The sequence below is a fragment of the Chelmon rostratus genome, chromosome 20 (genome assembly GCF_017976325.1).
Source record: "Chelmon rostratus isolate fCheRos1 chromosome 20, fCheRos1.pri, whole genome shotgun sequence".
Classification (NCBI taxonomy): Eukaryota; Metazoa; Chordata; class Actinopteri; order Chaetodontiformes; family Chaetodontidae; genus Chelmon; species Chelmon rostratus.
In genome coordinates, this window is record NC_055677.1 from 23,104,158 (window position 1) to 23,116,882 (window position 12,725).

The window sequence follows — 12,725 nt, forward strand, 5'->3', positions numbered from 1 at the left end:
TGTGTTGTACAGGTTATAGGTCAAATTAAATGTGGAAAAAGTTGTGAAATTATTTATCTTGGTGTTATTTTTTTTGCATCACAAAAACCTGGCATTTGAACAGGAGTGTATAGACTTTTTATATCCACTGTATATGTTTTGAACCAGGGAGCTATTGTTGTTTCTTCATTTTAAGGTGGGGTCACTGGAATAAGCTATGATTATTATTATCAAAACAAGGTTTTCATACATTTCATTTCACAAAACTGGAAATCTCTCCCCAAGAAATGCATTTCTATTTGTGCCTGTGAATATTCTCATTCATCCAGGTCATTGTAAGCTTTGTAAACTGGACCTCGTCAGTTTGTCTTAGAAGACGTTTCGCCTCTCATCCGAGCAGGCTTCATCAGTTCGTACGCAACCAGACTAGATAGGACAGCTCTAGTCCAATGCAATGATGTTAGGTTCAAGTATTTATCCCCTGAGTGAGACCAACCCACAAAAACAAGAACGGTATCACTCTATTGTGAGGCAAACGATCCCCCCATTAAGGCGGGGTGGGGTGCAACCCTTTGGTGTCAACGACAGTCGTTAGCCTCGTTAGTGTCCCATTGTTGTCATTGGGAGGCTCCTTGAGCCATGTGTGAATGGCTTTGTTGTTTGTTTTCAGAGGCTAAATCTTTGAATCTCTTAGGGAGAGATGAAAGGACAGCATTGTATGTGGGAGATAGGTGGTGTCTAAGACCTCCCCCTCTGTTCAGAGATGGTTTTTCAACCTTGACATAGATAGCTTCTCTTACCCCTCTTTCAAACCATCTGTCTTCTCTGTCCAGAATATGCACATTTTTATCCTCAAAGGAGTGTGCTTTCTCCTTGAGATGCAGGTAAACAGCTGAGTCCAGCCCTGAAGAGTTAGCCCTTCTGTGTTGTGCCATGCGTCTGCTCAGTGGCTGTTTGGTTTCCCCAATATACAAGTCTGTGCATTCCTCACTGCACTGGACTGCATACACCAGGTTGTTCTTCTGAGTGTGAGGTGTCCGGTCTTTAGGGTGCACCAGCCTTTGTCTGAGAGTGTTCCCGGGTTTGAAATGTACCGGGATGTTGTGTTTGTTGAAAATTCGCCTGAGCTTCTCTGATACACCAGACACATATGGAATGACGATGTTATGTCGTCTGTCCCTCTTTTCTTCCTCTGTCACCCTGTTCTTTCTGGAAGCAGCTGAACTTTTCACAAAAGACCAGCTGGGATAACCACAGGTTTTGAGGGCCCCTCTCAGGTGTTTGTGTTCCTTGTCCCTTGCCTGTTGGCTGGTTGGAACATTATCAGCTCTGTGTTGTAGAGTTCTGATAACACCTAGTTTGTGTTCCAGTGAGTGATGTGAGTCAAAAAGGAGGTATTGGTCTGTGTGAGTAGGTTTTCTGTAAACCCCAATATGGAGGTGCCTGTTCTCTCCAATGTGGACATCACAGTCCAAAAAAGGCAAACTCATGTCCTTGACATCCTCTCGAGTGAATTTGATGTTCTTGTCCACTGAGTTAATGTGCTCGGTGAAGGCTTGCACTTCTTGGCTTTGGATTTTTACCCAAGTGTCATCCACATATCTGTACCAATGACTTGGTGTTGTTCCCTTGAAAGAGTTCAGAGCCGTTCTTTCCATGTTCTCCATGTAAAGATTAGCCACAATGGGGGATACTGGTGAGCCCATCGCACATCCATGTTTTTGCCTGTAAAACCTTCCCCTAAATTGAAAATAGGTGGTTTTTAGGCAGAGTTCCAGTAACTGGCATATGTTCCAACCAGCCAACAGGCAAGGGACAAGGAACACAAACACCTGAGAGGGGCCCTCAAAACCTGTGGTTATCCCAGCTGGTCTTTTGTGAAAAGTTCAGCTGCTTCCAGAAAGAACAGGGTGACAGAGGAAGAAAAGAGGGACAGACGACATAACATCGTCATTCCATATGTGTCTGGTGTATCAGAGAAGCTCAGGCGAATTTTCAACAAACACAACATCCCGGTACATTTCAAACCCGGGAACACTCTCAGACAAAGGCTGGTGCACCCTAAAGACCGGACACCTCACACTCAGAAGAACAACCTGGTGTATGCAGTCCAGTGCAGTGAGGAATGCACAGACTTGTATATTGGGGAAACCAAACAGCCACTGAGCAGACGCATGGCACAACACAGAAGGGCTAACTCTTCAGGGCTGGACTCAGCTGTTTACCTGCATCTCAAGGAGAAAGCACACTCCTTTGAGGATAAAAATGTGCATATTCTGGACAGAGAAGACAGATGGTTTGAAAGAGGGGTAAGAGAAGCTATCTATGTCAGGGTTGAAAAACCATCTCTGAACAGAGGGGGAGGTCTTAGACACCACCTATCTCCCACATACAATGCTGTCCTTTCATCTCTCCCTAAGAGATTCAAAGATTTAGCCTCTGAAAACAAACAACAAAGCCATTCACACATGGCTCAAGGAGCCTCCCAATGACAACAATGGGACACTAACGAGGCTAACGACTGTCGTTGACACCAAAGGGTTGCACCCCACCCCGCCTTAATGGGGGGATCGTTTGCCTCACAATAGAGTGATACCGTTCTTGTTTTTGTGGGTTGGTCTCACTCAGGGGATAAATACTTGAACCTAACATCATTGCATTGGACTAGAGCTGTCCTATCTAGTCTGGTTGCGTACGAACTGATGAAGCCTGCTCGGATGAGAGGCGAAACGTCTTCTAAGACAAACTGACGAGGTCCAGTTGCGAACGATTGAATGCCCTAAAGCATTTCTATTTGTGCTTTGACTGTGCTTTCAATTTGCCACCGATAACCATGTGACAAAGCAGGTGAATCTCTCTTACTTGGGTGGACTCAAAGCTCTATGACCCCATTTAAACCTGGAACTAAAATGTGATCTGTATCTGGAAACGTCATCTGGATATGGATAAACACATGTTGATGCAAGGTTTTTATGAATCGTGTTCCGAATGTAAAGATAGTCTGGCTTGCAATGTGTTTGGTTGTTCGGTACCTGTAAATGCAATCCGTACAATTTGCTGACATCAGAGGCTACACAACAGCTGATCTGTTGTTAACAATATAGGTAATTTTTCTAGTCATAGCCCAAACCAACCAAAGTAAAGCATAACATAACGGAATTTACAAAAGGGGACAAATAATAAAGAATTTTTTGTTAACAGCATTTAGTTACGTTTATAAAGTTTTCTCTAACTCAACTACTCACAAAACTCAGATGTTTTTAAGGTACTGCATCTGGGGCTGATTTGCCACCACCTCAGATTGCTCATGTGCAGGTTTTGCTCTGGAGGACAGAAATCCAATCTCAATAAGGACAACAAGATTGTATTAAAAATACCAGGTGTAAACACCAAGGCAAGATCAGATTGCTTATTATACAGAGAACGTATCTGGATACAGACTGCATTTTCATACCAGGTATAAATGGGGTTTTTGTTTGTGTTTGTGTGTGTGTTTGTGCATGCGTGCATGCATTCTCTGACCTCCAGCAGCTCAGAGTGTGAGCTATACAGGTGCCGGGGGTGTGAGAGGTTTAGGAATGGCCGGCTAACCACCAGGTAGCCCACCACAGTGGCCAGGTCTGCAGAGGAACAGTGTGTAGACATACAAGGAGGAGAATAAGCACACAAAATAACTTGTTTTTGAGTGGACCTCATTTCACATTTATGGTTCACACAAACATTCTACTGCTTGTATTTACACATTCTATAGAATTCCAGCTGAAAATGAGTTTCATTTCACAATGGCAGAGCAAGAAGACCTTTCATCTGATAAAGGTGATATTGACTGCTTCCTGAGAGAAGATAATGTCAAAAGAACTGGAAGCATCACCAAGGTGTGAACTTGTTCACTCACAGACTCATTACAGACATTCACACTCCGAATCCTGCCAACCAGCCTTTGCTGGACCAACAACTGGAAGGATTCGGTAGATAAGACAATGACGGTAAATCTGCTTGCATACCAACAGTGCCTATCAATACATGTTGTAATTAAGACAGACAGTTTTTTTCTCTGAAACAAAGGTAATAATAGCCAGCCAAGGATCCTATTAAAGGGAAAATGATTCCCATCCTTATTACACATACTAGGTCTGATTTGTAGACTTTTTTTTGTATAGTGTAGCACATGACCATACTGCCATCTACTGTTCATGTAAAGTTAGCCCTCCCTAACACCAATATATGCTTAGAGGTCATTCAACAATGGTATTTTATTAGTATTAATAAAAGAATTGCATAATCTCATCACAAATGTTGCACATTTCTTGTCTCTTTTTGGTCAGTTTTTTACCACTAACACTTTGTACAGAAAGTCAAATAAATATCAGGAATATGGTCTTATTTTACATTGTCCATTATAGTTAGTAATATATTTACTTACACTTGGCAATTATGCTGTCCACAAATCCCATGGAAAAGCGAAAGAAGATGAAGTTATGCAAGTGGTCCACCTGGAAGACAAAATAAATATGCACTTTCTGAAGCTGGGAAAGCACACTGTAGTGAGGACTTGCATAAAACTATGTTTCCCCTGTGCAGAGTGAATTTTGGGCAACTCGTCGAAACATATTTGAGCCCATTAAAAAGTTTGCCTATTTATGTCCATTCCTTTCAAAAAGAAAAAGTTGGTGTTTCTATGCACAACACACTGCGGTCTCTTTCCCCATGCAGCTGATGTAGCCAGAGCTACTGTTGTATATTTTCATCTCTACTGGACAACATAATGTTGTCAGCTGTTTTCAAAGTTGATAAAAGCATTCAACGTAGCTGTTGCTGTTGATTTCGTCCTGGATGATAACCAATCTGTTGTAGTAAAATACAAAGTCTTGTTTTTGCTCACCTACAGTGGTTCAAATTCTCACCATGGTGCACTGATATACAGGCGTCCTCCATGACATCCATGTGCTTACAGGTGCAACGGAACACATTACTGACCAAACCCATCCGCACCAATAAGGGATTGTGGCTGTCATTACAATTGACAATTTTAACTAATTCTAACTAACTAATGACATTGCACTGCTGAACTGTTACTCACCAGTTTCTTGAATGTGCCATGAATGGTCTGTTTTTCCCTCATGTTCCCATTGTAGAAGGCAATCTCCTCACTAAAGATTAAGAAAAAACATCAGTGTAGTGTTGTAGTAAACAGTTGTACAGATATAGGTTTTGAGGAGTTGCTGGTATGCTAACCTATTAGTGATGAGGCGAGAATTGATGTAGCGGTACTCTCCCTCGTAGCGCTGCTCTGTGACTGTCATCTTACCAATGGGCCTCCTCAGTCTGGTCAGGAACAGCCCTGAGATCAGCAGGTAAGCCATCATGATGGCTGGGCCCTGGGTAGGGGAAGGGAGGTAGACAAAAGTCACTGTTTAGCACTTATACAGTAGGATGCGTGGTGACTGTCTTTACCAATGTGACACTTAAAATAACTTTAAAAAATGGAAGAACCTTGTTAAAAACCAACAGAGAAAATATATGTTGCTCATCCTTCTACAACATGAATTCATTTTGAAGGTTCAGTCCCAGCGCTACAGTGCAAGACAGCACATTCCAAATCCCAAATTCCCCTTAAGCTCGCTGCTTATGTTATGGATCTCAGCTGTCGAGTTTCGAAACATCAAGAGCTGAGGAGAGCTGTTTGCGCTGTATCAAAGGGAGTGCACTTTTCACCACCAGGAAAATCAAGTTTCTCACTCTTGCCTAGAGATCACCTTTCAAGACTTTTTCAGGACATTTTAAGCTTAAGTTTGTATGGCAGACAGGGGTCGTGTCATACACTAGTATGCTCCTCTCGATTTAAAAGAACTCTGATTTAAAAGAGTAGACTGACTAGTCCCTACTTTTACTACTATCTACGATGGCGCCTGACTGACAGAAATTGTTGACCAGCACCGTGGCTTGCGGGTGTCTCTGTGGTTATAGCCCCAGGTGCAAGAGATATCTCTGTACCAGATGCATGTGTAAAAGAGCCAATGGCACTACTTGTACTGATGGTGCAATAAGACCCAAGAGGTTTAAACAAAGCCTCCAAGTGACTTTGGTTCCCAACAGAAAATGAGAGAGGTACAGTTTGAGGGATTCTTGCCTCTCCTGTATCATTGTTATCATCCATACATCAGTTGAAGGTACATGGGGATAGTGAAATGCTGAAAGGAAGAACAAAGAACTCAAAGGTTCTGCCCTCGAAGGACATGGATTCATGCATCCCAGTGCAAACCTTTTCCCAGTGATGCCTCCTCCAACAACGAGATGACGAAATGATCTACGGGACAGTGATGAGGAATGCCGCTGTAAGATGTTGGCTGAAGTTTAATGATCATTGTGTTTGAGTCCAATCCTGGTCGTCAGATGAGTGACGAGGTGGTTTCTCCTACAACTTCAAGACCCAGTGACAATAGGCTCTGAAAACCCTCACAAATACCACCAGCCATACCACTCACTCCTTCATTTGCAATCACCAGTCCAAACTGATTTCATTTATACTGATACACCTACATCTACTCCTTTACAGAAGAATGATATCACAAAGCTAGCATCAAGAATGCAAGGACACGCAGAAGACGAAAGTGGTATTGTCAGGACACCCAGGAGGAACACAGGCTCACGACTTTCAGCAACGAACAGTTCATCAGAAGAAAAAGACAACTGTTTGAAGAAACAGAGTGGAAACCTTGGGGATACAGACTTTGACGTGGATGAACTGTTTGATAGTTGTATCCCAAAAAATAGTTGGTGCTCTTTCATTGGGTAGATAAAAAATAGGTTTTATGGCCCCAACACCATTATTTTAGGTATTCAGAATCCTCCAGCTAACTGGCACCCTCTTTTCCAACTTGAGGTGAGACCTTGCCCTTGCTTTGATCCAGTTGAGACTTTAGTGCAGTATTTTGCTGGTCATTTACACATGAATGACAACACACGTAAGTGGTTTTAGATGTCTCACCATACATGGTATGTTGTGAACAGAAAATTACAATTACTAATTTAGAGTTATTCCCTATAAATTTAAAACAACCTTTAGACCATTGCCATATTCAGAAAAGAGACATGGCACAGTTTTATACACTTGCCTCTTACCATTGGCATATATCCTTGGGTGAAAAATGTGGCATTGGCTTATTACCTCGGTATGTTGTTACATTCTTAGCTGACCACATAACATCACTTATTCAACTTAGTCTGCTTTCGCTAATGAACCTATAAAGGTTTTCAGTATTTGGCTGGAGATAAGTCACACAGACCAACTTTGCTAAAACATGAAATAGCTCTTGGTTATATTCTAGAAAAAAAATTGAGGACTATGCATGACTCCAAATTCAACAGGGGAGACATGTGTCACACGTCAAGGGCGGAATGTGTGATAAGCTCTTTGTAGGCTCTTTTAACACTCTCTGCACCACAGTTGTTAGATTGTTAGGTGAGGGTCACAAAAGGCTGACTGACAGATAACACCTATAAAAACAAAGTGAATAAAATTTTAAAAAATTAAATTAAAATGGGGGCTTGAGCAAGGCACTTAACCCCCTATATGCTCCCCGGGCGCCTGATGCGGCAGCCCACTGCTCCTGTGTGTTTCACTGCATGTTGCATGTGTGTGTTTCAAAAACAGTGAAGGATGAAATGCAGACAAGAATTTCCCAGTTTGGGATCAATAAAGTGAATACAAAAAAAAAAACACACTTGAAGAGATGCTGGAATGAGGAAGGCCTCGAGGGAATTGTCAATCTTGTCATTTGCATTTTATGAGTGCAGCAACTTGTCTTCCTTTGTTCTGTCATAAATAAAAGGTGAACACTCTGATTCATCACACCGTGTTTGTAATTCTTAAGAGAATTAGCAACTCTCAAATCTACAAGAAGGATTTCTTCAACACAGGAGAGTGCAGATCTCCAAGCACAAAGCCTTTTTGTGCTGAGGGTCTGTAATGATTGAAAACACAGGCAACCTTATCACAAAAGGGGCACTCATAAACTGTAAGCGATACCCCTTGGTCACTGTTGAATCAACCAAGGGGTCTACCCTTAGGACTTCCCACGATGCACAAAACTCCAGAGGGCAGGGGCAGGCTAAGGGTGATGTTGTGTGAGGACTGTGCGAAGGCTGGGGAGGTCTCTGGCTACCACTGCCCATTTACCACATTTACAGTGGCTTGAAAAAGTAATCATACCCCTTGAACTTTTCCACATTTTGCCACATTCAGACCACAAACAAATATATATTTTTTGGCATTGTATGTGAAAGACCAATACAAAGCAACACACATTAATAATTTTACAAACAAACTGAAAAGTGTGGCATGCAAAAGTATTCAGCCTCCTTTTCTCTGAGTGCAACCAGTTGCCTTCAGAAGTTACCTGATGATTGCTGAATGATCAAATGTTGACCTAATGATTAAATAGAGTCCACCTGTGTGTAATCTAACCTTAGTATAAATACAGCTCTTCTGTGATGGCCTCAGAGGTTTGTTAAGAGGACATTAGTCAGCAAATAGCATCATGAAGTCCAAGGAACACACCAGACAGGTCAGGGATATAGCTGTGGAGAAGTTTAAAGCAGGGTTAGGTTATAAAAATATTTCCCCAGCTTTGAACATCTTGCAGAGCACTGTTCAATCCATCATCCAGAAATGGAAAGAGTATGGCACAACTGCAAACCTACAAAGACATGGCCGTCCACCTAAACTTACATGCCAAACAAGGAGAGCACTGATCAGAGATGCAGCCAAGAGGCCCATGGTAACCCTGGAGGAGCTGCAGAGATCCACAGCTCAGGTGGGGGAATCTGTCCACAGGACAACAATTAGTGGTGCACTACACATATCTGGCCTTTATGGAAGAGTGGCAAGAAGAAAGCCATTGTTGAGAGAAAGCCATAAGAAGTCTCGTTTGCAGTTTGCCAGAAGCCATGTGGGGGGACCCAGACTTAAATCCAATCGAGAATTTGTAGCAAGTTCTGAAAACTGCTGTTCACAAATGCTCTCCATCTAATCTGACTGAGCTTGAGCTGTTTTGCAAAGAAGAATGGGCAAAAATGTTGGTCTCTAGATGTGCAAAGCTGGTAGAGACATACCCTAAAAGATGTGCAGCTGTAATTGCAGCGAGAGGCAGTTCCACCAAGTATTGACACAGGGGGGCTGAATGCTTTTGTTCGCCACACTTTTCAGTTTTTTATTTTTGAAAAAAAATTGCCAATGTGCCAAGTGCCACTGTAGATCTGCAGTAACATGACGCATCTAGCCGGCCCCTGAGATCCCCCTCACTTCACGTAGGCTGTGGTTTCTTAGGCAGATGTGGCTGAGGCCAGTGCCATTCCCAGCTCTACCTTCAAGTCCCCAACACCTCGGAATAACAGCAATGAGCTTCCAGTGCCTGCTGAAGCATCTCAGTAGCATCAGGTCCAAACTTGGCAGATCACACAGTGGACAGACAGCGAAGCACCTTCTCCCACAGGCTGCTACAGCTCCGCTGTCGAAGGGACAGATACAGGAAATCTTTCCTGCCACATGCCATTACACTGTACAATAACAGCTGAAGATAATAATAATAATACAAGACTTCTTACCACTACTGTTTGCTTTTGATATTTTATTATATTACTTTTTACTGCTTGCTATTTCGATATTTTATTATATATAGTTTGTTCTTACAGTCACGGTACACTTTATTTTCACTGCCATTTGCTTTTGATATTCTTATTTTGATATTCATTTGCATTTGATATTCCTTTTGTGCAATACTTTTTACTACTGTTTACTATTTGGCTATTTTATTATTTTGTTATGTATATAATCTTTTTACTGCTCGCTATTTTTATATTTTTATTATGTATAGTTTGTTCTTTATAGTCTTATTTTCACTTATTTCACTGTGTGTAATGCTGCTGCTGCACTGCAATTTCCCAGCTTGGGATAAATAAAGTATATCTATCTATCTATCTATGGTTCTACAGTAGACACACCCTTTCCTTTGGCTGAAGCATGGACTGTGACAGCCACAGGTGGTGCGAACTAAAGTCCTACCATGGCCATGCCAGCTGCCACTGCCTGCTCTCTCATTAGTTTCAAGAGAAATGCAGAGACCAGTTGCAACTCTGTTAGCAGCTCTGCACCACATACCTCCTTCAGCTGCTAAATCAGATGGCATTGTTAAAAAGCCAAAATGGCCCTTGTGTTAGCCAGCTGGGTCTGGACCACCATAGCATCATGCATTCTAGTAAAATCAATATTAAAACTATCTATAATTTTGGAAACACCAACGCTGCTAGAGCCTGGACCACAGGAGGCAGCCCACAGCCTATCCTCGCACCATTGTGAACCAATGGCAAGTGCCTAGAGAGCCCAGACCAGGGAGCAACACATTCCTCCACAACTGTGTCCTGTGACACCAAAGGGAACACATCAACCTCCCTCTCTTACCCTGAGGGGCAGCCGATATAAAATCAAAATTATTGTACAGCAGGGGGCCCAGGAGCAGGAGGACTACTAGTTGCATGAGGCCCTTGTGATAAAAAAAAATATCCCCCATTGACAAATGTGGAGGGTGGTATGCCGAAAAAGATACAGAAGATTTTTTTACTTTCTTACCTGAGCACCAATGGCACTTGTTAGCTTGAAGATGTACAGACCAATATCCAACAAAGGCTGCAGGACAAACAGAGGACAGAAAGATTTACAAATGCCACAAATGCCAGTCAAAAGTTGTCTGAAAAATTCTTGCTGATGGAACTGTTCAAGGCCATCAACAATTATTATACGATGATAAAATTAGCATTTCTGTAAAAGGAGACTGGTGGCTTCTGGTTAAACAAAAAGAATGTTACTCTTTAACAAAAAGGTCTATCTTGGTATGAATTCTTTCCATAATATTGGCTGATCCTTATCATAACAATTCGAGCCTGTCAGTGGCAAAAACAAGCACTTCTTGTCAATGCACATGACTGTTGGGTGCAGCACTCTTGCTCAATTCTGGACCAATTACAAAAGTTGTTGTCTCCATTAGTCACTCTGACAAAAAACATGGGAAAATAGGGCACACAAACAGATATTTGACTGAAATTGTACCGGTTTGTCTGAGACATATGAGTCTTCCAGGACATGTGGTTTGCCCTCTTCTGGACATAATGTGGAAAAAAATGGTATTTGTAAGATTCAAACCTATCCTATTTTTTTACAGGGAATAATCAAAGCTAATTTTTGGTCAATTTTGACAGCTGTAGTTCAAACTCAGTTTGGTATATGTTCCTCATAACATCAACTATGTGACAATAACACAGGACACTTGTTCCAATCAGTGCTTCAAAACTTAAATCAAAGGTCAGGTAGCACTCATCCTGGGTCAGCAAAAATGCTGGTCTACCCAAGAAGATTTTGCTTTGCCCTGCACTCAAGATGGCTGTACTGCTCCTGTCTCAAGGCAGCATGAGAAACAGGCACTTATATCATCATGATGTATGGGCAGAGTGGGTGATTGGCCCATGTAACCTCTGACTGAAGTGAGGATGTGCACATGTCCAACATGAAATTTGTCATTGACAAAGGAGTGCCATCATCCTTTTACTGCCGTGTGCAGTCAGCTGTCAACCTGAATAATAAAAGGGCTATTTCACTGAAAGTATTTCACTATTTCACAACAATGAAAAAATATGAATATATGCTAAATAATAGGCAATTAAAATATTTATCATAGTTGATTAATGTGATTTCTGCTCCTGAACCTCAGCGCACAGCGTCTCCACATCAGGGAGCGCCGTCACCTGCATCTGCACAGAGGATCATAAACTGTTATCTGTGAGCGTGCACAATGTTTGTTTCAAAACGAACAAACTAAAATAAAATACATTTTAATTAAATGCTCATTAATTATTTTCAGGAGCCGCATCAGAGGGATGAAAGAGCTGTACGCGGCTCCGGAGCCGCAGGTTGCCGACCCCTGTTGTAGAACATTACTCAGATGAGCACCAAAAAGGTTTATTACCTTGCTGAGGTTGGAGTAAAGGTCCACCACACTGTTGCAGAATTTCTCCACATCCTGTGTCAGCAGCTGGTCTGCATTGGCTATCCGGTTATCCAGGTTTCCCATTTTGTAGTAGGTGAAACCTCTGAAGAACAGAGGGACACAGGGTGAGGACTCAGAGAAGCCAGGAAACACACATAATACATGCTTCTAAGTGTCACGGAAGAACAAGAGAACCGTATAATCTCCAGGTGTTAATCACAGTTTCTGAATAGGACAAAAACACAAGGTCAAGGTTTCTTAGAATGAATACATGTTCCTTCTTTTCTCACTCACAAAATAAGTCATTTTGTTGTAATCTGCTGCTAAATTGCACTGGACAATAAAACAGTGAGGTGTCATTTATGTACTTCAGATTTTCGTAGTTGACACTGCAGTGTTGGGTTTCTTCTAAACATGACCTATGATGTTATATCACTAAGGTCATCAAAGTGTAGTGGTAAGAAATTGATAAAGCGCATCTAAAGTACAGTCACGTTGCATTGATTATTTCACAAGTCAGTCTGTCAATATATCAACCTTAAACATGCTTGGTGTCGGGAAATTGATAAAGCGCATCTAAAGTACAGTCACGTTGCATTGATTATTTCACAAGTCAGTCTGTCAATATATCAACCTTAAACATGCTTGGTGTCGGGTCTTTCATAAAATACTGTGCTAAGAACTGGATTACAGGAGTCAGTGATAAAA

At 41.8% G+C, this 12,725-nt stretch overlaps 1 protein-coding gene across 3 annotated transcripts in view; it reads right to left on the reverse strand.

The window, feature by feature from the left end:
- LOC121623745 (ATP-binding cassette sub-family D member 3) overlaps positions 1 to 12,725 on the reverse strand; it is a 41,142-nt gene that overhangs the window by 15,727 nt on the left and 12,690 nt on the right. For all 3 annotated transcript variants that reach the window (XM_041961170.1, XM_041961171.1, XM_041961169.1), the window contains exons 7-12: positions 11,997 to 12,120; positions 10,607 to 10,663; positions 5,215 to 5,357; positions 5,060 to 5,129; positions 4,403 to 4,472; positions 3,502 to 3,599 (exon numbers count right to left, since the gene is read on the reverse strand). In XM_041961170.1, the coding sequence (XP_041817104.1) occupies positions 3,502 to 3,599; positions 4,403 to 4,472; positions 5,060 to 5,129; positions 5,215 to 5,357; positions 10,607 to 10,663; positions 11,997 to 12,120 (562 nt within the window). The remainder of the gene's footprint in view (positions 1 to 3,501; positions 3,600 to 4,402; positions 4,473 to 5,059; positions 5,130 to 5,214; positions 5,358 to 10,606; positions 10,664 to 11,996; positions 12,121 to 12,725) is intronic.